This window comes from Oncorhynchus kisutch, linkage group LG15, assembly GCF_002021735.2.
Source record: "Oncorhynchus kisutch isolate 150728-3 linkage group LG15, Okis_V2, whole genome shotgun sequence".
Lineage (NCBI taxonomy): Eukaryota > Metazoa > Chordata > Actinopteri > Salmoniformes > Salmonidae > Oncorhynchus > Oncorhynchus kisutch.
Genome location: NC_034188.2, coordinates 46,894,348 through 46,921,055, shown reverse-complemented (window position 1 = coordinate 46,921,055; position 26,708 = coordinate 46,894,348). Strand labels below are relative to the sequence as shown.

General features: G+C 42.6%; 1 protein-coding gene across 1 annotated transcript; it reads left to right on the top strand.

The window, feature by feature from the left end:
* LOC109905344 (ATP-binding cassette sub-family F member 3) lies at positions 1-26,506 on the top strand. The gene is made up of 21 exons (XM_031790375.1): positions 1-259; positions 9,480-9,627; positions 10,006-10,082; positions 10,357-10,412; positions 10,558-10,655; positions 16,589-16,711; positions 17,219-17,485; positions 17,656-17,736; positions 20,074-20,133; positions 20,216-20,272; positions 20,515-20,537; positions 20,654-20,709; positions 21,333-21,533; positions 21,755-21,831; positions 22,073-22,117; positions 22,210-22,342; positions 22,678-22,766; positions 22,864-22,955; positions 23,574-23,706; positions 24,549-24,636; positions 24,864-26,506. Exons 1-21 carry the CDS (start codon positions 187-189, stop codon positions 25,020-25,022), a joined length of 2,136 nt encoding a protein of 711 aa, XP_031646235.1. The 5' UTR covers positions 1-186; the 3' UTR covers positions 25,023-26,506.
* Positions 26,507-26,708: the final 202 nt, after the last annotated feature.

The window sequence follows — 26,708 nt, the reverse complement described above, 5'->3', positions numbered from 1 at the left end:
TGATGGAACCAAACACAAATTAGAGGTGAAGGGAAAAAACACAAATTAGAGGTGGAGGGAGGTAAAGCTGAGATCATAAAATCGCATTAAACAAAATACTACAATACCCATAATGCATAGTTTGCGGACATGCCTTGACGCACATTGTGTGCACATGCGCTGTTCTTGTGGAAGAGCCGGTGTATCATGGCGACATACGTGGATATTCTGAAGAGCGAGTTTCCCGAAATTGACACCGAAGTGTTCGAATATATCACGGGTAAGAGACTGTAAATTAATGGAGATGGTGTGTGGATCCCGTACACTTTAAAATGCCACGGGCTTGATGAGTGGCGGACGACTTCTTTGCCACGCGAAGTAACGTTAGCTAGCATAGCCGTCCCACACAGCATTGAGGCACAGTCAAGGGGGAGACTATCTAACGTTAGCCTACACGTAACATGCCGGTAGTTAGCTAATAATCGGCCTATTTGAACCACTAACCAGATGAGCTAGGCTAGCCAATTTTTTGCCTAAAATTAATAGCCAACAAAATGTCTACGTTTACCGGCATGCAATAGTAATAGTTAAATGGACTTAGTAATATTGCGATTTTCATGGGCCCAAAGTCGCAAAACAAAACGAGAGTTAAAACAACCTCAGCCTAAACCTGAACAAGGAGAGGGGTGGGCTCATTTATCAGTGTATGGGGGGGAGGTTGGTGGTTTGGATATGAACCGGGACTGCGTTTCAAACTCAAAGTAGACAGCCCTAAACCCTCAGCCTTTGGGGGTATCCCCTCGGCCATATGTCGTCGGTCCAAATGATTAGCCAAGCAAGGGAAGTATGCAAAGTAAGCCGCTCAGCCCTCGTTTTTAATGGAGTTTGCGTGTACAATCATGTTCACTTCAGGGCCTGAAACGCCCCATAGTTCAATTCGCGATGATTGTACATCCGCTAAGAAAACAAAACATGTAGTCAACATACAAGTGTAAGTAAAAACTAATGTAAATAAGTTAGAAATTGTGCAACTAATCCACAAAAGTCGCATAAAAGTAATGTTTGGTTAGCTTTTCGAAATTGTAGAAATAAGTGTTTCCTTCTTCAGAAGTAACTAGGCAGGCTAACGTTAGTTAGCTAATTAATTTGCTAGCTATCATACAGTAGGCATATTAATTATATAGTTAATATACACTGCTCAAAAAAATTAAGGGAACACTAAAATAACACATCCTACATCTGAATGAATGAAATATTCTTATTAAATACTTTTTTCTTTACATAGTTGAATGTGCTGACAACAAAATCACACAAAAATGATCAATGGAAATCAAATTTATCAACCCATGGCGGTCTGGATTTGGAGTCACTCAAAATTAAAATGGAAAACCACACTACAGGCTGATCCAACTTTGTAATGTCCTTAAAACAAGTCAAAATGAGGCTCAGTAGTGTGTGTGGCCTCCATGTGTCTGTATGACCTCCCTACAACTCCTGATGAGGTGGTGGATGGTCTCCTGAGGGATCTCCTCCCAGATCTCCTCCCAGACCTGGACTAAATCATCTGCCAACTCCTGGACAGTCTGTGGTGCAACGTGGTGTTGGTGGAGGGAGCGAGACATGATGTCCCAGATGTCCTCAATTGGATTCAGGTCTGGGGAACGGGCGGGCCAGTCTATAGCATCAATGCCTTCCTCTTGCAGAAACTGGTGACACACTCCAGCCACATGAGGTCTAGCATTGTCTTGCATTAGGAGGAACCCAGGGCCAACCACACCAGCATATGGTCTCACAAGGGGTCTGAGGATCTCATCTCGGTACCTAATGGCAGTCAGGCTACCTCTGGCGAGCACAGCCCCCCAAAGAAATGCTACCCCACACCATGACTGACCCACCGCCAAACCGGTCATGCTGGAGGATGTTGCAGGCAGCAGAACGTTCTCCACGGCATCTCCAGACTGTCACGTCTGTCACATGTGCTCAGTGTGAACTTGCTTTCATCTGTGAAGAGCACAGGGCGCCAGTGGCGAATTTGCCAATCTTGGTGTTCTCTGGCAAATGCCAAACGTCCTGTACGGTGTTGGGCTGTAAGCACAACCCCCACCTGTGGATGTTGGTCCCTCATACCACCCTCATGGAGTCTGCACATTTGTGGCCTGCTGGCAGTGCTCCTCTTTGCACAAAGGCGGAGGTAGCGGTCCTGCTGGGTTGTTGCCCTCCTACGGCCTCCTCCACGTCTCCTGATGTACTGGCCCGTCTCCTGGTAGCGCCTCCATGCTCTGGACACTACGCTGACAGACACAGCAAACCTTCTTGCCACATCTCGCATTGATGTGCCATCCTGGATGAGCTGCACTACCTGAGCCACTTGTGTGGGTTGTAGACTCCGTCTCATGCTACCACTAGAGTGAAAGCACCGCCAGCATTCAAAAGTGACTAAAACATCAGCCAGGAAGCATAGGAACTGAGAAGTGGTCTGTGGTCACCACCTGCAGAACCACTCCTTTATTGGGGGTGTCTTGCTAAATGCCTACAATTTCCACCTGTTGTCTATTCCATTTGCACAACAGCATGTGAAATTTATTGTCAATCAGTGTTGCTTCCTAAGTGGACAGTTTGATTTCACAGAAGTGTGATTGACTAGGAGTTACATTGTGTTGTTTAAGTGTTCCCTTTTTCCCTTTTTGAGCAGTGTAATTAGACATACAATCATATTTGACTGTAGCGCATATAAAGCTCACACAAGCTACCAGTGGCTGAAAACACAATCATCGCGGGATTAACAGTGACAAATGTCCTGGCAAGGGCGGTCCATTTAAAAATAAATTCCTTGCCCCTTGCCCTACAAGTGAATACTCGTCAGATTTCATGGTGTACGGTCCAAACACTTAACCCTCAAATTTGGTGGACACTGATAAAGTATCATGACTTCTGACGAGTATACACTTACACTTCCAAACTTTCGAGTGGTGTCTCCCAGTGGCATAGCGGTCTAATGCACTGGATCTCAATGCTAGAGGTGTCACTACCGTTCCTGGTTCAATCCCGGGCTGTGTCTCGGCCGTGATCGAGATTCCAATAGGGCGTTAAATTGGCCCAGCGTCATCCGGGTTGGGGGAGGTGTTGGCCGGGGTAGGCCGTCATTGTAAAATAAGAATTTGTCCTTAACTGACTTGCCTAGTTAAAAATAAAGGTTGAAATAAAAATAAATATGCCCGTATCTCCGTAAACTAATTTAGACTAAAAGCCAATTTATGCTTAATCCAAAAATCTGGTCGCTGGCTCCAAATGGCGGTTATGACAATTGCGACGCCTCCGGAGTCATGCAGAGGCCCCTCATCAATCTACACACGATACCCCATAATGACAAAGTAAAAACAGAAATATCACATTTACATAAGTATTCAGACCCTTAACCCAGCGCATTGTTGAAGCACCTTTGGCAGCGATTACAGCTTCTATTCTTCTTGGGTATGAAGCTACAAGCATGGCACACCTGTATTTGGGGAGTTTCTCCCATTCTTCTCTGCAGATCCTCAAGCTTGGTCAGGTTGGATGGGGATTGTCGCTGCACAGCTATTTTCAGGTCTCTCCAGAGATGTTCGATCGGGGTGAAGTCCCGGCTCTGAAAAACATCCCCACGGCATGATGCTGCAACCTCCACGCTTCACCATAGGGATGGTGCTAGGTTTCCTCCAGATGTGATGTTGGCATTCAGGCCATAGAGTTTAATGTTGGTTTCATCAGACCAGAGAAACCTGTTTCTTGCCTTTTGGCAAACTCCAAGTGGGCTGTCATGTGTCTTTTACAGTGCTGCAGAGATGGTTGTCTTTCTGGAAGGTTCTCCCATCTCCGCAGAGGAACTCTAGAGCTCTGTCAGAGTGACCATTGGGTTCTTTGTCACCTCCCTGACCAAGGCCCTTCTCCCCAGTTTGTTCAGGCTGGCCAGGGGGCCAGCTCTAGGAAGAGTCTTGGTGGTTCTGAACTTATTCCATTTAAGAATGATGGAGGCCATTGTGTTCTTGGGGACCTTAAATGCTGCAGAATTTTTTTTGGTGCCCTTCCCCATATCTGTGCCTCGACACAATCCAGTCTCGGAGCTCTACGTACAATTCCTTCGACCTCATGGCTTAGTTTTTGCTCTAACTTTCACGTCAATTGTTGGATCTTATATAGACAGGTGTGTGCCTTTCCAAATAATCAATTGAATTTACCACAGGTGGACTTCAATAAAGTTGTAGAAACATCTCAAGGATGATCAATGGAAACAGGTTGCACCTGAGCTCAATTAGTCTCATAGCAAAGGGTCTGAATACTTATGTAAAAAAGGTATTTCAGATTTGTGTTTTTAATGAATTTGAACAAATTTCTAAAGCTCTTTTTGCAGTGTCATTATGTGGTTTTGTGTGTAGATTGAGGAATTTAATTTAAGTCTAACGTATGTGGACACCCCTTCAAAGTGGTGTATTTGGCTATTTCAGCCACAACCGTTGCTGACAGGTGTATACAATTGAGCACACAGCCATGCAATCTCCATAGACAAACATTGGCAGTAGAATGGCTTTACTGACAAGCTCTGTGACTTTCAACGTGGCACCGTCAAAGGATACCACCTTTCCAATAAGTAATTTAGTCAAATTTCTAATCTGCTAGAGCTGCCCCAGTAAACTGTAAGTGCTGTTATTGTTAAGTGGAAACGTCTAGAAGCAACAACGGCTCATCCAAGAAGTGATAGGCCACACGCTTATAGAACAGGACCACAGAGTTGTGTCCTCTGTTGCAACACTCACTAGTTCCAAACTGTCCAAACTGCTTCTGGAAGCAACATCGGCACAAGAACTGTTCTTTGGGAGCAATGGCCGAGTAGCTGCACACAAGCCTAAGATCACCATGTGCAATGCCAAGTGTCGGCATTTGTGGTGTAAAGTTAGATTGGACTTTGGAACAGTGGAAACGAGTTCTCTGGAGTGATGAATCACGCTTCACCATCTGGCAGTTCACTGGACAAATCTGGGATTGGCGGATGCCAGGAGAACACTACTTGTCCGAATACATAGTGCCAACTGTAAAGTTTGGTGGAGGACGAATAATGGTCAGGTGATTATTTTCATGGTTTGGGCTAGGCCCCTTAGTTCCAATGATGGGACTTTGTGGCAAACAGAAAGCCTTCCCAGAACATTGCAGGCTGTTATATCAGCAAAGGGTGGACTAACTCCATATTAATGGAATGAGATATTCGACGAGCAGGTATCCAAATACTTTTGGTATTTTTCATGTAGTCTGTCTTTTTTTTGTTGCATTGGCTGCGTCTCTATTCACTGCATCTGCCTATTTCGCAGAGCTAGAGTGGTGTTTGTCAGACCATGAAACATCATTCAAATCAGTATTCTCACAAAATCGTCTGGAGCGTCTTGGAACTCATCTGAAGTCGGTACAGCCGATCTGCCAACTTCTGTCTGTAGCGTCCGTATAGTTTGGATTAAACACTAATATGACCGTTCTGTGCAAAGGTGAGACTCTCACAAACATGTACATGTCGGTTGTTTTGCTCATCCCCGGTACCAGTTGAAAAAATTTATGGAAGTGTATATAAGGGACTGTTTAGTGCCAAAAATAAAGAGTTAAATACATATAACAAAAATATATATATTTTTGATACTATAAGGGGTCTTAAAATTCCAAATGAAATAGCAAAAATAACCTTAGTATGACCATAAAACAATTCTATATTGCTTAGTAGAACCCCCCCCAGGCATAGACTCTTCATGGTTAAAGGGTAACTACACCCAAAACGTCTCCTAATGTGGTTTAAAGGGATTATTCAGCATTTTGGCAGTAAGGTCCTCTTTAGGGACCTATGAACTCCTTTTTCCCCCCGAAATAACCTTTTTTCTGATTTCTGTGATTTATGCACATTTGATCTTCAGATAGTGTGTCTAATAATGTGAATAAATAAAACAGCAAACATTGTATAAGATATAACAGCAAATGTGTAATGATGCAATACATTGCACTCTTCTTTATATCAAGGCAAGTGCTTCAATACAGAGTTCTACTAAGTGTTTCATTATAAATGGAAAAAAAGTAATGCAAGAATCTAGGAAACAACGCAGCAAGAAATAGGCAAAACCAAAAGTTACACTTGTGTAACTTGCATTCATTGTTTTTTAAAAAATTTACAATGAAAAAAAGATTCATGCAAGAATCTAGGAAATAATGCAGCAATAGGCAAACTCTATGGGACTACCTTATGAGCTCCTATGTCTGTCCATTTCCATCTATCAAAGACATCTCTATTGAAGTACATGATTGTCAGCCGCTTTGTGTTGAGCTCGGTGAGAGCCTCGCTTGTCTGTGAGTAGAGTCTTGTATTTGCTGAAACTCCTCTCACAGTCGACTGAGCTGACTGTAGGGCACTTCAACTTCTGCAGCTGTTGGGAATCTTGCACTCAGGCCCCTCCAGTAATCAGCAAGCTCCAAAGCAGATGAGGTCTCCCTGGACACAGTGCTGATAGGCAATCCATTCTTTACTGAGCTCTGTTGAAGGGCTTGCCATGGGTTTCAGTTGTGTGTAGGCTTCAATCTGCTTTTCCATGGCTGGAGCCTGCCTAGGATCGAACACCCTAGCCAGCCTGTAGACCTCTCTGGCTGGATGTATGTCCCAGTGCTTTGACAACTTTGAAGGCCAAGTGGAATGCATCATGGAGATGGTCAAGCACCTCCCTCCTCTCTCCAATCCCCATCTTTCTCAATAGCTCATCTGTCTTGGCTCCATACCCACATGTTTTTTCTGTTCCATTCACTAGGTAAGAGCCCAGATCCTCCATGACATTGTAAGCAGACACTGCTGTGGGACGGTGGGTTCCTTACAGGATTGACAGAGCTGTCTTCAGTTTGGAGCAGCCGTCTGAGAGGAAGCTTATCTTAACAGTGAGGGCCTGCACCTTCTCTGTTTCCAGCTGGCTGAGGATGTTTCTGACTGCCTGGGATGATGACTTTTCTGCCAACAAAAACTCTACAGTACAGATGAACATGCTCTGAATGGTACTTCACTGCCTCAAACCAGCTATTCCATCTGGAGGTCACTGCTTCAGGAGGAGCCTTGGCCTGCACAAACTCCTTCATAATGAGGAAGGTCACCTATCTTCTCTTTCTGGCAGGCTTCTTGAAGGAGACAGATCTCATCCATGTCACAAGAGATGCAACTTCAGAGAAGTATTTGTAGCGCTGCCAGGTCTCACCCACCAGATTGATGACATGGCAGAGACAGGTTACATGGACACTGTTGGGCATCACTCAGAACCTCATTGTATGTCTTCAGGCAGTAGGATACATTATCTGTGGCCACTTCCCAGGCATCATTCAGGTTCAGATCGTTGCTGTGGAGGGAGGCTAGTGTTGCTTTGGTACTGGTTTTCAACACCTGCAATGAAAGATAAGGAACAACTGTTTTAACCTAAAATAATATTGTGACTAAATAAGTGTTAACACAATATAGATACAGCGATAGTTAACTAGATGGAGAGGCAGACTGCTGTATATTAATAGGTTAAGTTCAACTCACCAATGACAATGTTTAGAACGCTGCAATCCCTCTGCATCTGTCAACAACCACCGCAAACTTCTTCCCACTGATCTTCTGTCGAACGGCAGTCATATGTCGGTCAAACATACGTGGCAGGTGAGTTTGACGGAGGCTGCTGTGATTTTCGGGCAACGCTCCTCCCTGTTTGCAATACTTCACTAGAAACGGCCGTAGCTTTCTTCGCTTTTCTTAGGGACTCGGCACACACAGTCACAAAGTCCTGAATAAATGATCGTCTTGAATCTGCTGATGCTCATTACACTGGTAATGGTTGTTTTAACACGGTGCTTTTCCTTGTTCTTCACATGGGCTTTAGACTTTAAGTAGTCCTCACAAGGATTTTTACGCCTCCAATCATTAGTATGTTGACAATTTGCAAAACAGCTTATCCCTGACTCATGATATTCCTCTGCTCTGAATTTAGGGGTTAGGGTCGAATTTTCGTTTTTTTGACGACTTGGCTGGTTACTACAATAATTGGGCCTACTTGTGATTATTAATACATTTCAGCCAAATTATGGAGAATTCTGCAATATTCCACGTTTTACTGTTGATTCCATTTTTATGACCAAATTCCGCGATTCCGTCCTCATTTTCCACCTCACGGAACTCATAGGGCCCTACTTTATCTTCCCCAGAGTCAGAGGAAGTCGTGGATACCATTTTTGTGTCTCTTTGTACAGTATGAAGGAAGTTAGAAGTAGTTATGCAAGCCAATGCGATATGTGATATAACCATAGAAACTGCCACCATGAATTTAACTAACCTGTTTTTGGGGACACCCTTTTCACTGAATTGAGAACGAAGAAGCATCTTAGAAATGCCTTTTTCAAGAAACTGACATTTCTAACATAGTGGGGCAAAAAAGTATTTAGTCAGCCACCAATTGTGCAAGTTCTCCCGCTTAAATAGATGAGAGAGGCCTGTAATTTTCATCATAGGTACACTTCAACTATGACAGACAAATGAGAAAAACAAATCCAGAAAATCACATTGATGAAAATTACAGGCCTCATCTTTTTAAGTGGGAGAACTTGCACAATTGGTGGCTGACTAAATACTTTTTTGCCCCACTGAACTTGAGGTGAAAAATCTATGCCTGTGGTTTGTGTGGGGCTTTCCTGTAACCCCCAGTAATGGACACCAAAAATCTTTGTACACCAGCGCATGGAGTTGTCAAGAGCACAAACAGATCTGGAACCAGGCTAAGTCTAGCTGCTTACAAGACTGCTTCATGATAACATGTTGCGTAGTGTCCCTCAGTGTGTTACTTTGTCTGAGAATCTACAGGTGAGATTGATCCTGAGCCATGTTCAGTAGCTGAAATTTGCAGTTAGAAATCTCATGAAGTGGTGCAGTGGTTTAAGGCACTGCATCGCAGTTGCTAGTTGTGCCACTAGATATCCTGGTTTGAGTCCAGGCTCTGTCGCGACTGGCGAGACCCATGGGGTGGCGCACAATTGGCCCTGCATCATCCTGGTTAGGGGAGGGTTTGGTCGGCAGGGATGTCCTTGTTCCATCGCGCACTAGCGACTCCTGTGCCGGGCGCATGCACGCTGACACGGTCGCCAGGTGTACAGTGTTTCCCCCGACACATTGGTGTGGCTGGCTTCCGGGTTAAGCGGTCATTGTGTCAAGAAGCAGTACGGCTTGGCAGGGTCATGTTTCGGGGGACGCATGGCTCTCGACCTTCGCCTCTCCCAAGTCCATTTGGGAGTTGCAGCGATGAGAGAAGACTGTAACTACCAATTGGATACCACGAAATTGGGGAGAATGAATGAATAGAGCCAACGTGTTTCCTTATTCTACATGTCAGAGGGCATCATGATTAGCATTTCTCTATCTGAAGGCTTTAAAAGCTGCATCCTTCTAAATGCTCCCCTGATTTCTAGCCTGTGGCATTCCTCTGTGATAGGTGTGTTGGACTGTGGAGGGGTGGAGTTTGAGGATGGAGAGGAGGTGTATGACGCGATTGGAGGGCTGTTGCAGGGGTCGTCGGCTGACTGTAAAAACGAGGATGACATTCGGGACATCTGTCAGCAGATGTTCAACACTCTTAAACTGTAAGTGCAACATACACACACAACCTTAACACTGATCAAACAAATGTATTTATTAAGCCCTTCTTACATCAGCTGATATCTCAAAGTGCTGTACAGAAACCCAGCATAAAACCCCAAACAGCAAGCAATGCAGGTGTAGAAGCACGGGGGCAAGGAAAAACTCCCTAGAAAGGCCAGAACCTATGAAGAAACCTAGAGAGGAACCAGGCTATGAGGGGTGACCAGTCCTCCTCTGGCTGTGCCGGGTGGAGATTGGACCCAGAGACCTCTTTCACAACCAATATACAACACAAAGACTAATTGTCACACATCAAAAGCTAATATTTTATGTATTTCTGCTTGCCGACTCATCAAAAATATACTTGTCTTTCCCATCAGGAGTAACGGCCATGCCGCTTCAAAGCAAGTGCTGCTCGACGCTCCAGTGCGGTTGTCTCAGATATCTGCAGAGTGTGGTGAGTCCCTTGTCTGCAGAGGGACTTAGCTATTCCTCTTTGTTAGCTTTACGGTCAATGTTTGATATTCATTTTGGTAGCCTGTTGACATGTAATCTGTTTTTAGCCTTTAAAAAAACACTTTTTAAATGTTTTATTATACATCTTTCCCGTCCACTACTGCTCGTACTTCCTATTTTCTCTACCCTTCCTACCCCTTCTCCCATGTCTTTTTCATATCCTCCCTGACTTATTGTTGCGTCTCATTCCACTCCTTCTGTCTTTCTCGCCTCAGTATCTGTCACTAACGATGTCCAAGGGATCTGGATGATGAAGAGGGGCCAGAATACAGTAAAGTATTTTAGAATAATTTTTGTTGCATTGTAGCTTCTTGTGTATTATGTTTTTTGTCAAAGGTTCAAGTCAGCCCTGTAGCTATGTTATTCTCCTGTCAACTTCATCCACTTTGTCTTCTTCCACACACACACCACCTCAGACTGTGGACGCGAGGAAGCTAGAGAAGGCCGAAGCCAAGCTGAAGCAAAAACAAGGGAGAAGGAATGAACGGGATTCGCAAAAAACGACTAATCCACTGTGAGTTTCATATGCTTTATGCCCGAAGACTATGCAAACAGTTTATCATTGGCAATGGTGGAAAAAGTACCCAATTGTCATACTGGAGTAGAAGTAAAGATATCTTAATAGAAAACGACTCAAGTAAAAGTCACCCAGTAAAATACTACTTGAGTAAAAGTATTTGGTTTTAAATATACTTAAGTATCAAAAGTAAAAGTAGATATGTTAAATTCCTTTATATTAAGCAAACCAGATGGCACATTCTTTTATTTTTACAGATAGACAGGGATACACCAACATTCAGACACCATTTACAAATTAATCATTTGTGTTTCGTAAGTCTGCCAGATCAGAGGCGGTAGGGATGACCAGGGATGTTCTCTGTTTAGGGAGTCCACCAGATCAGAGGCGGTAGGGATGACCAGGGATGTTCTCTGTTTAGTGAGTCCTCCAGATCAGAGGCGGTAGGGATGACCAGGGATGTTCTCTTGAGAAGTGTGAGTTGGACCATTTTCTTGTCCTGCTTTGCATTCAACATGTAACAGGTACTTTTGGGTGTCAGGGAAAACGTATGCTGTAAAAAGTACATTATTGTCTTTGGGAATGTAATAAAGTAAAAGTTGTGAAATATATAAAAAGGATAAAGAACAGTAACAACTTCTTAATTAAGAATATTAAAACAATATGGAAGAAAATGAAATATATTTTACAAGAACCAGAATCAGAACTTTATGGAATAATCCTTGGATAGCTTTTCAGAATTCATCAATTTTTAAATTGGTTCACATGGAAAACCGAAGGAATGGAAACCTTAAATGACTGTAACAGGAAATACATTTTTTTCCATGACAAAATGTAAAAAGTAATTTTGAACTGAACAAAAATATAAAAGCAACATGTAGTGTTGGTTGCATGAGCTGAAATAATTCATCTCAGAAATATTTTCCATACCCACAAAAAGCTTATTTCTTTGTTGCATACAAATTTGTTTACATCCCTGTTAGTGAGCATTACGCCAAGATAATCCATCTGACAGGTGTGGCATATCAAGAAGCTGATTAAACATGATCATTACACACGGGTGCATCTTGTGCAGGGACAATAATAGGGCTCCCTAAAATGTGCAGTTTTGTCACACAATACAATGCCACAGATGTCTCAAGTTTTGAGGGAGTGTGCAATTGGCATGCTGACTGCAGGGATGTCCTCTAGGGCTGTTGCCAGATAATTGAATGTTCATTTCTCTACCATAAGCTGCCTCCAACATCGTTTCAGAGTATTTTACATTATGTCCAACCGGACTCACTACTGCAGACCACGTGTAACCATGCCAGCACACGATCTCTACATCTGGCTTCTTCACCGGCGGGATAGGGTGGGGGTTCTGAGGAGTATTTCTCTGTTATATAGCCCTTTCGTGGGGAACAATGTATTCTGATTGGTTGGTGCTGACTCCCCAGTGGGTGGGCCTATGCCCTCCCAGACCCACCCGTGGCTGTGCCCTTGCCCAGTCATGTTAAATCCATAGATCACGGCCGAATTAATTTATTTCAAATGACTGATTTCCTTATCAATTCTAATTCAGTAAAATGTTTGAAATTGTTGCATGTTGTTTTTTTAAATGCTTTTGTTCAGTGTAGATAGTTTGGAATACAATGAAACTTAAATTGCAACACAATTTCGATTTGCCATCTTTTGGACATCAGAACAACCTTGAGGGAATCTTATGAGTAAGTAAAGGATGTTCATATGATAGGGAAGAGATACTAAACCTTGCAGAGAGCATATCCAACTGACAACCTATTAGAAAAAAATGTAAATGATTGGAACCAAGATTTAAAAAGAACAAAATGTTTTGTTAGTACAAAATGGAGTGGAAGTTGGAGCATAACTAACTAAATTAATTCAGTATAAACTAATGTATAGAATATATTCTACGAGACATAGTTCACATTCTACAGCACAACAGCAGAGTCCTGTCTATAGTAAGACTAATAATAACTCAATAATCCATGCTATCTGGGAATGCTATTAAGTTTGAAAGTTGTGAGCGGAGCTAGAAATATTAGTTTAAATGTACTTTTAATCCATCTGTCGGCATATTTCAAGACATTACATACAGGGGAGGTAGTGAGATGCACGATACTTTTCTCATCACTGAGAAGAAGAAATAAGGTTACTAAAAACGTAGACGTCAATCAATCCGCCATCATTGACACAGTGGAAAACATCTCAGGATTTCTTATTGAAATAGCCTGAGGAAAAACAAGTTGTATAATTTAAGACCAAGTGACACGATAATGCAGACAATAGGGATGGGGGGGTGAACATGTGGGTCTAGGCAGAAGAGATGTATTCATTGTATGTGTCTGTAAGTTGTCATTCGTATGTATACGTTTTTTGTTTTTGTGGAATGTACAAAGAATTGTATGTTCAATACCAGTTTGGACACACCTACTCATTCAAAATATATTTTAGATTCTTCAAAGTAGCTACTCTTTGCCTTCAGCGTTTCACACTCTTGGCATTTTCTCAACCAGCTTCACCTGGAATACTTTTCCAACAGTCTTGAAGGAGTTCCAACATATGCTGAGCACTTGTTTGCTGCTTTTCCTTCACTCTACAGTCCAACTCATCCCAAACCATCTCAATTGGTTGAGGTTGGGTGATTGTGGCCATCTGATGCAGCACTCCATCACTCCTTCTTGGTCAAATAGCCCTTACACAGCCTGGAGGTGTGTTGGGTCATTGTCCTGTAAAAAAAACAAATTATAGTCCCACCAAGCGTAAACCAGATGGGATGGCGTATCACTGCAAAATGCTGTGGTAGCCATGCTGGTTAAGTGTGCCTTGAATTCTAAATAAATCACTGACAGTCACCAGCAAAACCACCACCTCCGTGCCTACACATGTGGAGATCATCCATTCACCTACTCAGCGTCTCGCAAAGACACGCCGGCTGGAACCAGAAATCTCAAATTTGGACTCATATTGTGGAAATGACAAGATTGTTATAATGCTGTTATTGCATCTAAAGGTTGTTTTATGAAACAGAATAAGGGGTTGTTAGAATGCTCATCTGTGTGTGTTCTACTGAGGATGGGCCTCTGGAAGATTTACCATGTCTTTGGGGATTCCGCGTTCCAGAGCATGAGTTAATGCATGAGTTGATGAGGACACGCAGTTGATGTTGAGATGTGTCTGTTACTTGAACACTCTGACGCATTTATTTGGGCTGCAATTTCCAGGGCTGGTAACTCTAATGAACTCTGGGTCTTCCTTTCCTGTGGCGGTCCTCATGAGAGACGGTTTCATCATAGCGCTTGATGGTTTTTTGAGTCTGCTCTTTCAAAGTTCTTGACATTTTCTGCATTGACTGACCTTCATGTCTTAAAGTAATGATGGACTGTCGTTTCTCTTTGCTTATTTGGGCTGTTTTTGCCATAATATGGACTTGGTCTTTTACCAAATAAGGTAATTTTTTTGTATACCGCCCCTACCATGTCACAACACAACTGATTTGGCTAAACCCATTAAAAAGGAAAGAAATTCCGCAAAGTAACTTTTAACAAGGCACACCTGTTAATTGAAATGCATTCCAGGTGATTAACTCGTGAAGCTGGTTGAGAGAATGCCAAGAGTGCAAAGCTGTCATCAAGGAAAAGAGAGGCTACTTTGAAGAATATAAAATGTTTTGATTGGTTTAATATTGTTTTGGTTTCTACATGATTCCACATGTTAGTTCATAGTTTTGATGTCTTCACTATTATTCTACAATGTAGAAAATAGTACAAATAAAAACCCTGGATTGAGTAGGTGTGTCAACTTTTGACTGGTACTATACCAGAAAGTATAGAATGCTAGAAACTTTAAAAAAATAAATGAACTTAGAAAAACATCAGCCACCTTTTGCATTCCCTATGAAGATGCAGACACTAAGAGGTGCTAAATCAAGTTAACACTCCATCCCCTGCCAACTGAACAATTTTAGACAAGAGAAATGACCAAAAAAAACAGTGGGTAATTTGGGATATGCTTGGGACCAGAGAGTTTCTAGCATTTCTAGCAAGTTTCTAGCAAGGGGGCCGAATACTTTCGGCCCCCTTGAACTTTGCGACCTTTTGCCACATTTCAGGCTCCAAACATAAAGATATAAAACTGTATTTTTTTGTGAAGAATCAACAACAAGTGGGACACAATCATGAAGTGGAACGACATTTATTGGATATTTCAAACTTTTTTAACAAATCAAAAACTGAAAAATTGGGCGTGCAAAATTATTCAGCCCCTTTACTTTCAGTGCAGCAAACTCTCTCCAGAAGTTCAGTGAGGATCTCTGAATGATCCAATGTTGACCTAAATGACTAATGATGATAAATACAATCCACCTGTGTGTAATCAAGTCTCCGTATAAATGCACCTGCACTGTGATAGTCTCAGAGGTCCGTTAAAAGCGCAGAGAGCATCATGAAGAACAAGGAACACACCAGGCAGGTCCGAGATACTGTTGTGAAGAAGTTTAAAGCCGGATTTGGATACAAAAAGATTTCCCAAGCTTTAAACATCCCAAGGAGCACTGTGCAAGCGATAATATTGAAATGGAAGGAGTATCAGACCACTGCAAATCTACCAAGACCTGGCCGTCCCTCTAAACTTTCAGCTCATACAAGGAGAAGACTGATCAGAGATGCAGCCAAGAAGCCCATGATCACTCTGGATGAACTGCAGAGATCTACAGCTGAGGTGGGAGACTCTGTCCATAGGACAACAATCAGTCGTATATTGCACAAATCTGGCCTTTATGGAAGAGTGGCAAGAAAGCCATTTCTTAAAGATATCCATAAAAAGTGTCGTTTAAAGTTTGCCACAAGCCACCTGGGAGACACACCAAACATGTGGAAGAAGGTGCTCTGGTCAGATGAAACCAAAATTGAACTTTTTGGCAACAATGCAAAACGTTATGTTTGGCGTAAAAGCAACACAGGTCATCACCCTGAACACACCATCCCCACTGTCAAACATGGTGGTGGCAGCATCATGGTTTGGGCCTGCTTTTCTTCAGCAGGGACAGGGAAGATGGTTAAAATTGATGGGAAGATGGATGGAGCCAAATACAGGACCATTCTGGAAGAAAACCTGATGGAGTCTGCAAAAGACCTGAGACTGGGACGGAGATTTGTCTTCCAACAAGACAATGATCCAAAACATAAAGCAAAATCTACAATGGAATGGTTCAAAAATAAACATATCCAGGTGTTAGAATGGCCAAGTCAAAGTCCAGACATGAATCCAATCGAGAATCTGTGGAAAGAACTGAAAACTGCTGTTCACAAATGCTCTCCATCCAACCTCACTGAGCTCGAGCTGTTTTGCAAGGAGGAATGGGAAAAAAATTCAGTCTCTCGATGTGCAAAACTGATAGAGACATACCCCAAGCTACTTACAGCTGTAATCGCAGCAAAAGGTGGCGCTACAAAGTATTAACTTAAGGGGGCTGAATAATTTTGCACACCCAATTTTTCCTTTTTTGATTTGTTAAAAAGGTTTGAAATATCCAATAAATGTCTGTTTGAAGCCTGAAATGTGGCAAAAGGTCGCAAAGTTCAAGGGGGCGAATACTTTCGCAAGGCACTGTATGTATGTGTGTGTGTGTGTGTGTGTGTGTGTGTGTGTGTGTAAATAAAGTACAGATGCCCCCCCAAAAATGGCTTAAGTAGTACTTGAAAGTATGTTTACTTAAGTACTTTACACCACTGATCATTGGTTTGGTATTGCGATAGCAAAATACACTTTTCCATTTACCAATGTGTGATGAAGTTTGGTAATACTGTCAGACTGATGTTTCATCTCTCTCTCCCTCTTACACCTTCTGTATTTGATCTCTGTACTTTATCTCTTCGTGTCCCTCTGTCTGTCTCACTCTGTCCTTATCCCCTCTGTCTCTGTCTCAGGGTACTGGAGGAGGCATCAGCCAGCCAGGCCAGTAGCAAGAAAGACAGTCGCGTCGACTTGTCCGGGAAGAATCGCAGCTACGATATTCGCATCGAGAACTTTGACGTGTCGTTTGGCGAGAGGTGAGGGTTTAACCCTTAGGCTTCATCCTAAATGGCACCCCATCCCTATTAAGTGCACTTCTTTTGACAAGGGCCAAAAGTATAGTAGTGCGCCATATAGGGAATAAGGTGCCATTTGGGATGAAACCATACTTGCTCTTTCTCCTACTGTATCCAGCACTGGAGCAGGTGATTCATTCTAATTAGCATCATGCAATGTTGTTAGCTGGACACCGTTTCCACCGGTATTTACCTTGCATGTAAAAGGCATTGTTGTGGTTATGTTCGCTACTTTCTGCAAATGACTTAAGAATTCAACACAACTACCTGATATAAAATGGTGAGTAGCAGTGCTTGTTTAAATAAATCACAAACGGAGTAAATCAAGTTATTACTGTGTAATTACAAATTTATGTAATTTCTTAATACTAGAGAGACAAAGAGTAGGCTAGAGACTGAGACACTTCTTAGTGTCTACCATAAAGCAATATGCAAGCAACTTGTCTCTCTCTCGCTCTGTATTTCCAGGTCTTTGCTGCAGGGGGCGGAGCTGTCTCTGTCAACAGGTCGCCGCTATGGCCTGATTGGCCGCAACGGCCTGGGGAAGACCACGCTGCTAAAGATGCTGGCGAGCCGCAGCCTGCGTGTCCCTGCCCACATCACGATCCTGCACGTGGAGCAGGAGGTCGCTGGAGACGACACAGGGGCACTTCAGAGCGTGCTGGAAAGCGACACGGTCCGGGAGGGTCTCCTGACAGAGGAACGCCTGCTCAATGCGCGCATAGCCAACGGAACGTACGTCAGTCTTACTTACCCAAATTCTCCCCGAAGTTGGCAACGGAGGGCTCATATTGGAAGGAGTCAATCCTGGCAGCCTTGGCAGACTTAAATGTTATTGTTGCATGAATTTTAGATTTGAAACTGCAACAGTCACTTAACTCGAAGTTTATTCTATTCCATGTTAGTGCTGAAGGAATGGAAACTGTTCGACTGTCGGAGATCTATGCTAAACTGGAGGAGATTGAAGCAGACAAGGCACCTGCCCGGTAAAGAGCCACACTTAACATGTCTGTATATAATATATCTGTGTTTGTTACATTAGTTAGGGATGCACGATATATCGCTGAACATATCGGAATCATACGATATTAGCGAAAATGCCAACATCGGTATTGGCCGATGATGAGTTTAACAGCCATGTTAAAAGTCGATGTCAAAGCTACCGTGCGTACCTATATAACGTGACGTAATAACGCCACGTCAAATTTTGCGCTACACAACCCACAATGCAAAGCAGCAGCTACTTTTCCTGGGGTCGAGCAACATTAAGGCAGTTTATACAATTTTAAAAACATTACAATACATTTACAGATTTCACAACACACTGTGTCCTCAAACCCCTACTCCACCACTACCACATAGCATTCCATACCTAGCCCACAAAATGTCTGCTGTGTGGATTGAGCAGTCAACAAGTGCAGCAGTCATTTGAAAGAGTATGAACAATTCAGCTAGGCAACTCAAAGGCGAAATCCATTAATGCCAAGATAATCAACCGTTCTCTGTCGTGGGTGATGTTTGCTTTCGCCGACTGAACGAGCACACTTGGTACACACTACCAAGTGTGCTATTTTTCAGATGTCACCCTACCTACAGTAATAGCGTCACTGCTATTAGCTTCACGACATACATACTGTGGAACACCGTTTGAATCTTTGCATGTCAAAAAAGATACAGTAGCACTGTCAAAGCTGTACAACAAAAGTCTGCAAACAAGCACACACTGGCCACAAACGATGCGTTTACAATACCGCGTTGATAAATTATTTGTTTGACTGCAACTTCTGGGGCACCAATACATCCAACCTGTAAACAGTGACCAGTAGAAACGGTCATTTTCATTATTCTTAGCAATGATTTAGGAATCCTTGTGACTAAGTATTAGCTTGGTAGGTACTTGTTGTTCACCTATTGAAATTGAACTTCAGATCATGAAAATTGCCAAAGCTAATGTTATAAGCAGCCAGCTAGCTTTGTGTTGTGAAGCAAGCCACAATAAGGATTAGGCATAAAGTGGAATCTGCGGTTTGCCTTCAAAATAAAAGTGAAATTAAATTAATACAAATAGTAAACTTATGCCAAACTTTTATTTTGAAGGCTAACTGCAAAGTCCACTAGTGTGGCTAATCCTTAATGTGGCTAATTTAACATAGATGGGTCCGACCACCATTAATCAAATAAGAACTGTCTTATAAATGAAGGTTATTTTAGATGACACCTAGCTATATAGTTAGCTAGGTAGCTATAGCTACTGAAACAGATTGTCGTTTTGCTAAGTTTTTGGGGAAGCTATCTTTCTTTTATGACCAGTACTGTAGGTGTGCGAGACAACTTTACCAGCATCATAGCATACGTATCGATGAATCGTTGTGACACATGAAATACGAGTGATAGTGTAATAACTACGTAAAACATGTATGAATGCATTAAATGTATTATGTGACGTGCAGTCATATTCAGGTCTTGATTGGTCAACAAGCTTATTTTACACGTCAAATAGTGTTATTTGACAGTGTTAAATAGTATATTTTTTGACACACAAAGACCCAAACAGCGTTCCATAGAAATCCTGGTTGAGAATGAAATGACTGAACAATGAAACAGCACAGCAAGTAAGTGAAAGAAATAGGTTTTGATTATGTTTTACTGGTAATGGAGACATATGTAAATGCCAACAAAATAACTTTTTGTTAAGGGTAGTTGTGTGTAACCTTAACTAACTTGCCAAGTTAAATAAAGAACAAATTCTTATTTACAATGACGGCCCGGACGACGCTGGGCCAATCAGTCATGGTTGTGGATGTGGATACAGCCTGGATCCGAACCAGGTACTGTAGTGACGCCTCTTGCACTGAAATGCAGGGCCTTAGACCGCTGCGTCCATGTGTGTTAACTATTTAACTGTACTGGAATGCTTAAAAGGCTGCAAAAATATTGGTATCAGGGTTTTTTGTCAAAGAAAATATCGGTATCGGGTTTTTTTTTGCCAGTGAAAATATCGGTATCGGTGGGGTGCGTTTTTGTCAAGGAAAATATCGGTATCGGGTGGGTTTGGCTAAGAAAATATCAGTACCGTAAGGAATTAAGGAATTTCTCAATTTATAGACCATCAATTCGACAGCCACATTTGTCTTCATTAACTATCGTTTTGTTTTTTTGCAAGGAAAGTATCAGTGCATCACTATTAGCAGTTCATTTATATTCATACATATTGTCAATGGTGTTTCTTAATCCGATGACAATGCAGTAGAATTGTAGCCAGGGTGTATGCATTTTCTGATTTAATGAGATGATTGATTGATGTTTCTCTCTCTTTTACACAGAGCTTCAATCATCCTATGTGGTTTAGGTTTTTCTCCTAAAATGCAAACGCAGACAACCAAGTAAGTTACTGTGTGTGTGTGTGTGTGTGTGCGTGCGTGCGCGCGGATGTGATTAACTGATCCCTCGGTGTTCTCTTCACAGGGAGTTTTCTGGAGGCTGGAGGATGAGATTAGCTCTGGCTAGAGCTCTCTTTGCCAAGTGAGTTTCTCCTTGTCACTTCTTTTATCCAAAGGACAGTCTACCCAATTAAAATACAAGGACAGAGATTATTTTACAATATTGATGTACATTTATAACTCTTATGAGCTGTTTCCCAAATCTCAATTTATAGACCATCAATTCAGCAGACAGTTTATGAAGACAAATGTGGCTCTGCTAAATGTTGTAAGGCTAGCTTCAACTCTCCAAATAATGTGTGTATTTTTCATTCCTTTTTTTAGGCCTGATCTTTTGTTACTTGACGGTGAGTGATTAAACCACTAAGTATTTTTGTATTGAGTATCTTTGAACAGTTTGACGGTGTCCAATAGTCAGTGCAAAACGCCCTTTTGACTGACTGTCTCTGTCTTTCTGTCTCAGAGCCCACCAACATGTTGGATGTCCGAGCCATTCTTTGGCTGGAGAATTACCTGCAGGTAGGTTACTCCTGCTTACCGACACACTTAACATTGCATGCCAAATCCAATCGGGTTCCCTTCTCCCCAGTGTGCACATTCTTACTACAGTATTTAAAAACATTGGATTGGTGAAAGCATGGGCAAGCGTGGACTAGAGGGGCTTTCCATCATATTTCTTAAACCAGTCCAAGGCAAGGGCTGTGAATGAGTGGACATTTCAGGGAGAAGGGTGAAGAATAGGAACAAATGGAAGTTTGCATTGCTAGATTGGGTTGGGTAATTCTGATTTGCTGTCAACTTCTGCCTCTGGGGGTGCTCTTGAGCCAAAAAGGGGTCCGGCAACAACAAAAAGAGGCTCTGCTAAATTGGCAGGAGGGGCACACCCATCAGTGACAGTTAGCTTCAAATGGATTGTTTGCTTTCACCACTTATGAAATTGTGTGCAGTCGTTCAATACTTCCTACAAATCTACATTGGATTGGTGGAGGCATTGGCTAGGTGGAGTTACCACCATATTTCTTATACCACTTATTTTCAGTGAATTGAAGTGAACGAATCCTCCATTGAGGGAATGGAGAGATAAAGCATGAGCAACAAGTTCAACTTCCATATGGCCTGTTTAACTCTTCCGCCCCCCACAGACCTGGCAGACCACCATCCTGGTGGTGTCCCACGACCGGAACTTCCTCAACGCCGTGGTGACTGACATCATCCACCTGCACTCGCAGCGGCTGGAGAGTTACCGCGGCGACTACGAGAACTTTGTCAAGACCAAAGAGGACCGCCTGAAGAACCAGCAGAGGGAGTACGAGGCCCAATTTCAGTACAGAGAGCACATCCAGGTTAGGAGCCCACACACTGGCTTACACACACCGTCCTGCGTACATACAGACAAACTAAAAGCCCTATGGCAAGCGTAATAACAATGCACTTTCTCAACATTTATCTTTGCTGATTAGTGTTTGTTTATTTTATATCTTGTTATGCCTATTAGAATATATATTATAATGTCTTATTACTATACATTATAATTGTGGATTGATCCCCTCCTTCTGTGTGCCAGGTGTTTATCGACCGGTTCAGATACAACGCCAACAGAGCGGCACAGGTGCAGAGCAAACTGAAGCTCTTAGAAAAACTGTGAGTAACCATCTATTTCAAAATAAGATAACATGCACCCCACCCTGCTTTCTCTCATGTCGTGCTCCCTTGGGAATTACAGCCTGAAAGTCCAATTCATTGTAAAGGATAACTTCCATCTTGCCAATGCATGACCTCTGCGTGTTTGTTTGCCTGTGCACAGGTAATGGTCATTGTTAAGAATATCTATTGTTGTCATCTGTCTTCCATTCCCTCACTACTCTTCTCTTGTCTCCTGCAGGCCTGAACTCAAACCTCTGGAGAAGGAAACCGAAGTCACCTTAAAGTAAGAGACCGCTCCTCCTGTCCCGAATGAAGTCAGGTTTCAATTCTCATATTAATCTGAGCGCTAACGTGCGTACGTGCGTCTGTCCACAGGTTCCCTGATAACTTTGAGAAGCTGTCTCCCCCGGTGCTCCAGTTGGATGAGGTGGAGTTCTACTATAACACTGACCAGCGCCTCTTCACACAGCTGTCTGTGTCTGCAGACTTGGAGTCTCGCATCTGCATCGTACGTATTAATCACACTGCTCTCAATCTGATCATTCTGGGTTGATGCTAATATTTTCTTTGCGATATCGACTGATTCAGACATTTCTTTTCATTTTATGGCTATTTTTAACCATCCTAAGCACAGATCTGAACTACAAACAAGTTTCTATGTTCATAAGGCTAGTAAGAACATATCTTCGCCCCCACATCGGGTCACTGATATATTGTGCATCCTTTAATACTGTACTTTAAATCTGTGAAACACTTCCACAGACAACGCTCTGTGCAACCTTCCAACTGCTAAAGTAGTACCTACAGTCGATCTCTCTCACTCTCACTCTCTCACTCACTCAGGTGGGTGAGAACGGGGCGGGTAAATCCACCATGCTCAAGCTACTGATGGGAGAGTTAACGCCTGTCAACGGCATCAGACACGCCCATCGGTGAGGTTCCATGCTTGACGTCAGCCATGTTCCTCTGCTGCTAGTGGGTGTGCGTGCAGGGAAGTAAACGACAGCTTTATTTCCCTTTCTCGCTCAGGAACCTGAAGATCGGTTATTTCAGTCAGCACCACGTGGATCAACTGGACCTCAATGTGTGTTCAATTGAGCTGCTACTCAACAAATTCCCAGGTGACCACCACCACCAAAACATACCAATACTTATTATTATCAAAGCCTGGGCTGTGTTCATTAGGCACCAAATGCAAAGGAAACTGATTGGAACATGACTACCTGGACTTGGTCCAATAAGAAATGCCCTGTTTTTTTGTTGCCTACCCTAATGAACACGACCCTGGTGGTTGTTACGGATCCCTGTAGATGGCATAGCTGACAACGTCATAAAGACAATGCACACGCTTCAATGGTGCAAAAGGCAGTGTGTTGTGATTCTGGATGGCCAGATAGCTCGCAAAAATGACATGAAGCTGTCGTGAGGAATCGTAGGTAGCTCTTTTCAGCTAGTTTTATCTTGTTCTTGAGGTGTTTTGACTGTCACTATATGCTAATATGACTCACATTTGCTAGCTAGCTAACCAACAACTGTAAAGATCTATTTGAGAGACAAGTGAGCAAATGTATTTGTTTTCAATAAACATTGGAGACTAAATCTATTTTACATGCTGACAACAATCTAAACCAACCTTGTCTGTTTGGGCCAATGTTGCTTAACAACCAACCCATCTATACCCTGCAATCTTTGTAATTTGTAACCCCTTTTCTCTCTCTCTCCTCGTCCCTCCCTCCCAGGTCGTAACGAGGAGGAGTACAGGCACCAACTGGGTGGCTATGGGATAACCGGTGAGCTGGCAACTCGGCCGGTGGCCAGTCTGTCAGGAGGGCAGAAGAGCCGGGTGGCCTTCGCTCAGATGACCATGCCTTGGTAATGCCTTTTCATTATTACACTTCATGACCCCAATATTTCACACATGATTTCTCACAATGTCAGATGGTAATTTTATGGTTGTAAATTGGTTTTAGTACAAGCAGTATACAACTTGACCATGATGTCTAATAATGGGATTACATTTCTCTATCCTTCCGATGCTAAACCGTCTCTGTGGCCTTTTCAAGAACCCATGGTAGTTGTTGCAAGAGTTGTGGTGATAAACCCGGTGTCCGGCTTAAATTCCCTAATGGCCCCTCATACCACCACGGCCACCTAATTATCATGCCCAGCTTCCAGTTGGCTTGTTCAACCTCTCCTCTCCCCTGTAACTCATCCACGGGTCGTTGCTGTACATGAGAACTTGTTTTCAACCAACTTACCTTTTAAATAAGAAATATACTGCCCTGATAACACTAGGAACAGAACTACTGAGCCTCATTTTGACTTGTTTTAAGGTTTGATCAGCCTGTAGTGGGATTTTCCACTTTAATTTTGAGTGTGACTCCAAATCCAGACCTCCATGGGTTGATAAATTAGATTTCCATTGATAATTTCTGTGTGATTTTGTTGTCAGCACATTCAACTATGTAAAGAAAAAAAGTATTTAATAAGAATATTTCATTCATTCAGATCTAGGATGTGTTATTTTAGTGTTCCCTTTATTTTTTTGAGCAGTGTATTTAGTGAACACTTGCACAGTATTTTGAATTGTTAAATGTGCAAGGATGTATAATGCTTCAATGCAGCTGTCTCTTTCAGCCTGCTCATAAACCAGCATCCTGTTTCATTGCTGCTTGCAGCTATAATTTGTCTCTTACTCGCGTTTTCTCTCTCAGCCCAAACTTCTATATCCTTGACGAGCCGACCAATCACCTGGACATGGAAACGATCGAGGCACTAGCGAAGGCGCTCAACAAATTCAAAGTAAGCTTGTTCATTAAACTAGAAGTCGCTGAGAAAATGTCTTTATTTAGCTCACAATGTTAATCAATAGAGTAAATCTGGAGAAAACTTTTCCATGAAATCGGTTTTCTTTAAACAGCCACTACAAGCTTAATTTGGCAAACAATCAATGGAAGTGATAGCACTTGAACACTTGGAAGTTTTAATGTGCATATATGCCCTTTTTTAAAACTCTATCCTCTTCTCAGGGTGGGGTGGTCCTTGTCTCTCACGACGAGCGTCTGATCCGGATGGTGTGCAGAGAGCTGTGGGTCTGTGAGCACGGGAACGTGCGGCGAGTGGAGGGGGGCTTTGACGAGTACCGGGATATTTTGCAGGAACAGTTCCGCAAGGAGGGCTACCTGTGAGGGACAGGAAGGACTTTCCAAAACCTACCACCCCAGGCAACTTGCCCATTACGCCAACTATGACAGACATGCCAAGTTACCAATTGACTTCAACCCCAATAACCTAAAGCCCCCCCACTCTCTATTCCCCGACTGCCAATCATCATCCTCAGTGAGAACTGAGTTTTACTGGCTGCTTTCCCATCATCCTCTCTGCTCCCCCACACCACCGTTTGTGTTTTGTTTGCCATTTAGCTCAGCCCGGCAGTTCAAAGTGACATACTCTTGTCTATAGTCCTGAAGCAGGCAGGTTTTAGGCTACATGGAGTGCAAACTCTGTCCAAATGGAATGTCAATTGTGCGTGCACTCTGTATACTCAAACTGCTCCGGCCTCCCCACTCCCAACCTTCCTCATCATAATAGTTGGAGCTGGTTTGGTTCATTTATCATCAAGGAGGATAGTCCATCTTGTGAAGGTGGGGGTGCTGTACCCTCTAACTGTTAACCCCATGTGGGCAGCCATCTTGGAATAATGCTACATCCTTTTAGCTCTTAGTAATATCAGTTTAGGGCCGAATATGTACATCAGAAAATTAACAAATATTCTCGATTTCTTAATCCGTGTCGAATATGTGTGCATGTGTTTTATGTGATTGAGTGGGAGAGAGAGCGAGGATACATTTCAAGTGCAAATGGATAGATTTTTCTCCTGAACATGTGTGTTCTTGGAAGGAGAGGGAGCATCTCTTTTGTCAGTGGAACCCGGGGTGAAGCTGAAATGACTCCCTGTTCCCAACATAGTGTAGTATTTTGGCAACTAGCCAACATGGTGTTATTTCAGACACCCCTGGTCTTGTTCATTAGGCACCAAACTAAATAAAACAGTCTGAAACAGGGAGGGATTACGTGGACTTGTCCTATAAGAAATGCTCATTTTCTGTTGCAAAATGTTTCCTGTTATGTGCCCGAATGAAGACAATCCTGGAAACATCCATATCTGTGTCAGCATGGGAAACCACCAGCACAAAAACAATGATTTCTACAACAGCAGCAGCTGGCTCCAGGTCTCTCTGCTACTTCTTCCCCACAATCTCCAACCAAGTAAAGTATTTAAGCAAAAAGGAACCAAGGGTTTGTGGTATATGGCCAATATACCACAGCTAAGGGCTGTTCTTACGCACACAGCCCTTAGCCGTGGTATAGTGGCCATATATCACACACCCTTGGTGCCTTATTGCTATTATAAACTGGTTACCAACATAATTAGAGCAGGAAAAATGTGTTGTCATACCCATGCTACACGGTCTGAAATAACATGACTGTCAGCTATTCAGGGCTCAAACCACCCAGTTGATTTATCTAAGAAATTCAGAATATATATATATATATATATATATATATATATATATTTTTTAAATCATCCTGTTACATTGCTAACTTATAAATAGGTGTTTTAAGAGCTATTCAATCATAACACCATACCAATTAAACAGCTTTAATAATCCATCTGCCAGGTCTGATCTGCTCTCTATGGTTCATTACGTTATTATTCAGACAAAATGGAACATGTATCAATAGAGTATCTACCAAACGACAAATACTCAAATGTTTTGTGACAATTCTAAACCGATGCATAATCAATCACAATTTGAGTTCCTGAAGGTGTGGACTGCGCGCGCATGTGAATATGGTTCGCTACAGATTTG

Coding starts and splice junctions, on each gene's coding strand:
- LOC109905344 (XM_031790375.1), top strand. CDS start 187: ATGGCGACATACGTGGATATTCTGAAGAGCGAGTTTCCCGAAATTGAC. Junction 10,413..10,557: donor TGAAGAGGGGCCAGAATACA/GTAAAGTATTTT, acceptor ACACCACCTCAG/ACTGTGGACGCGAGGAAGCT. Junction 23,707..24,548: donor GCTCAGATGACCATGCCTTG/GTAATGCCTTTT, acceptor TTTCTCTCTCAG/CCCAAACTTCTATATCCTTG.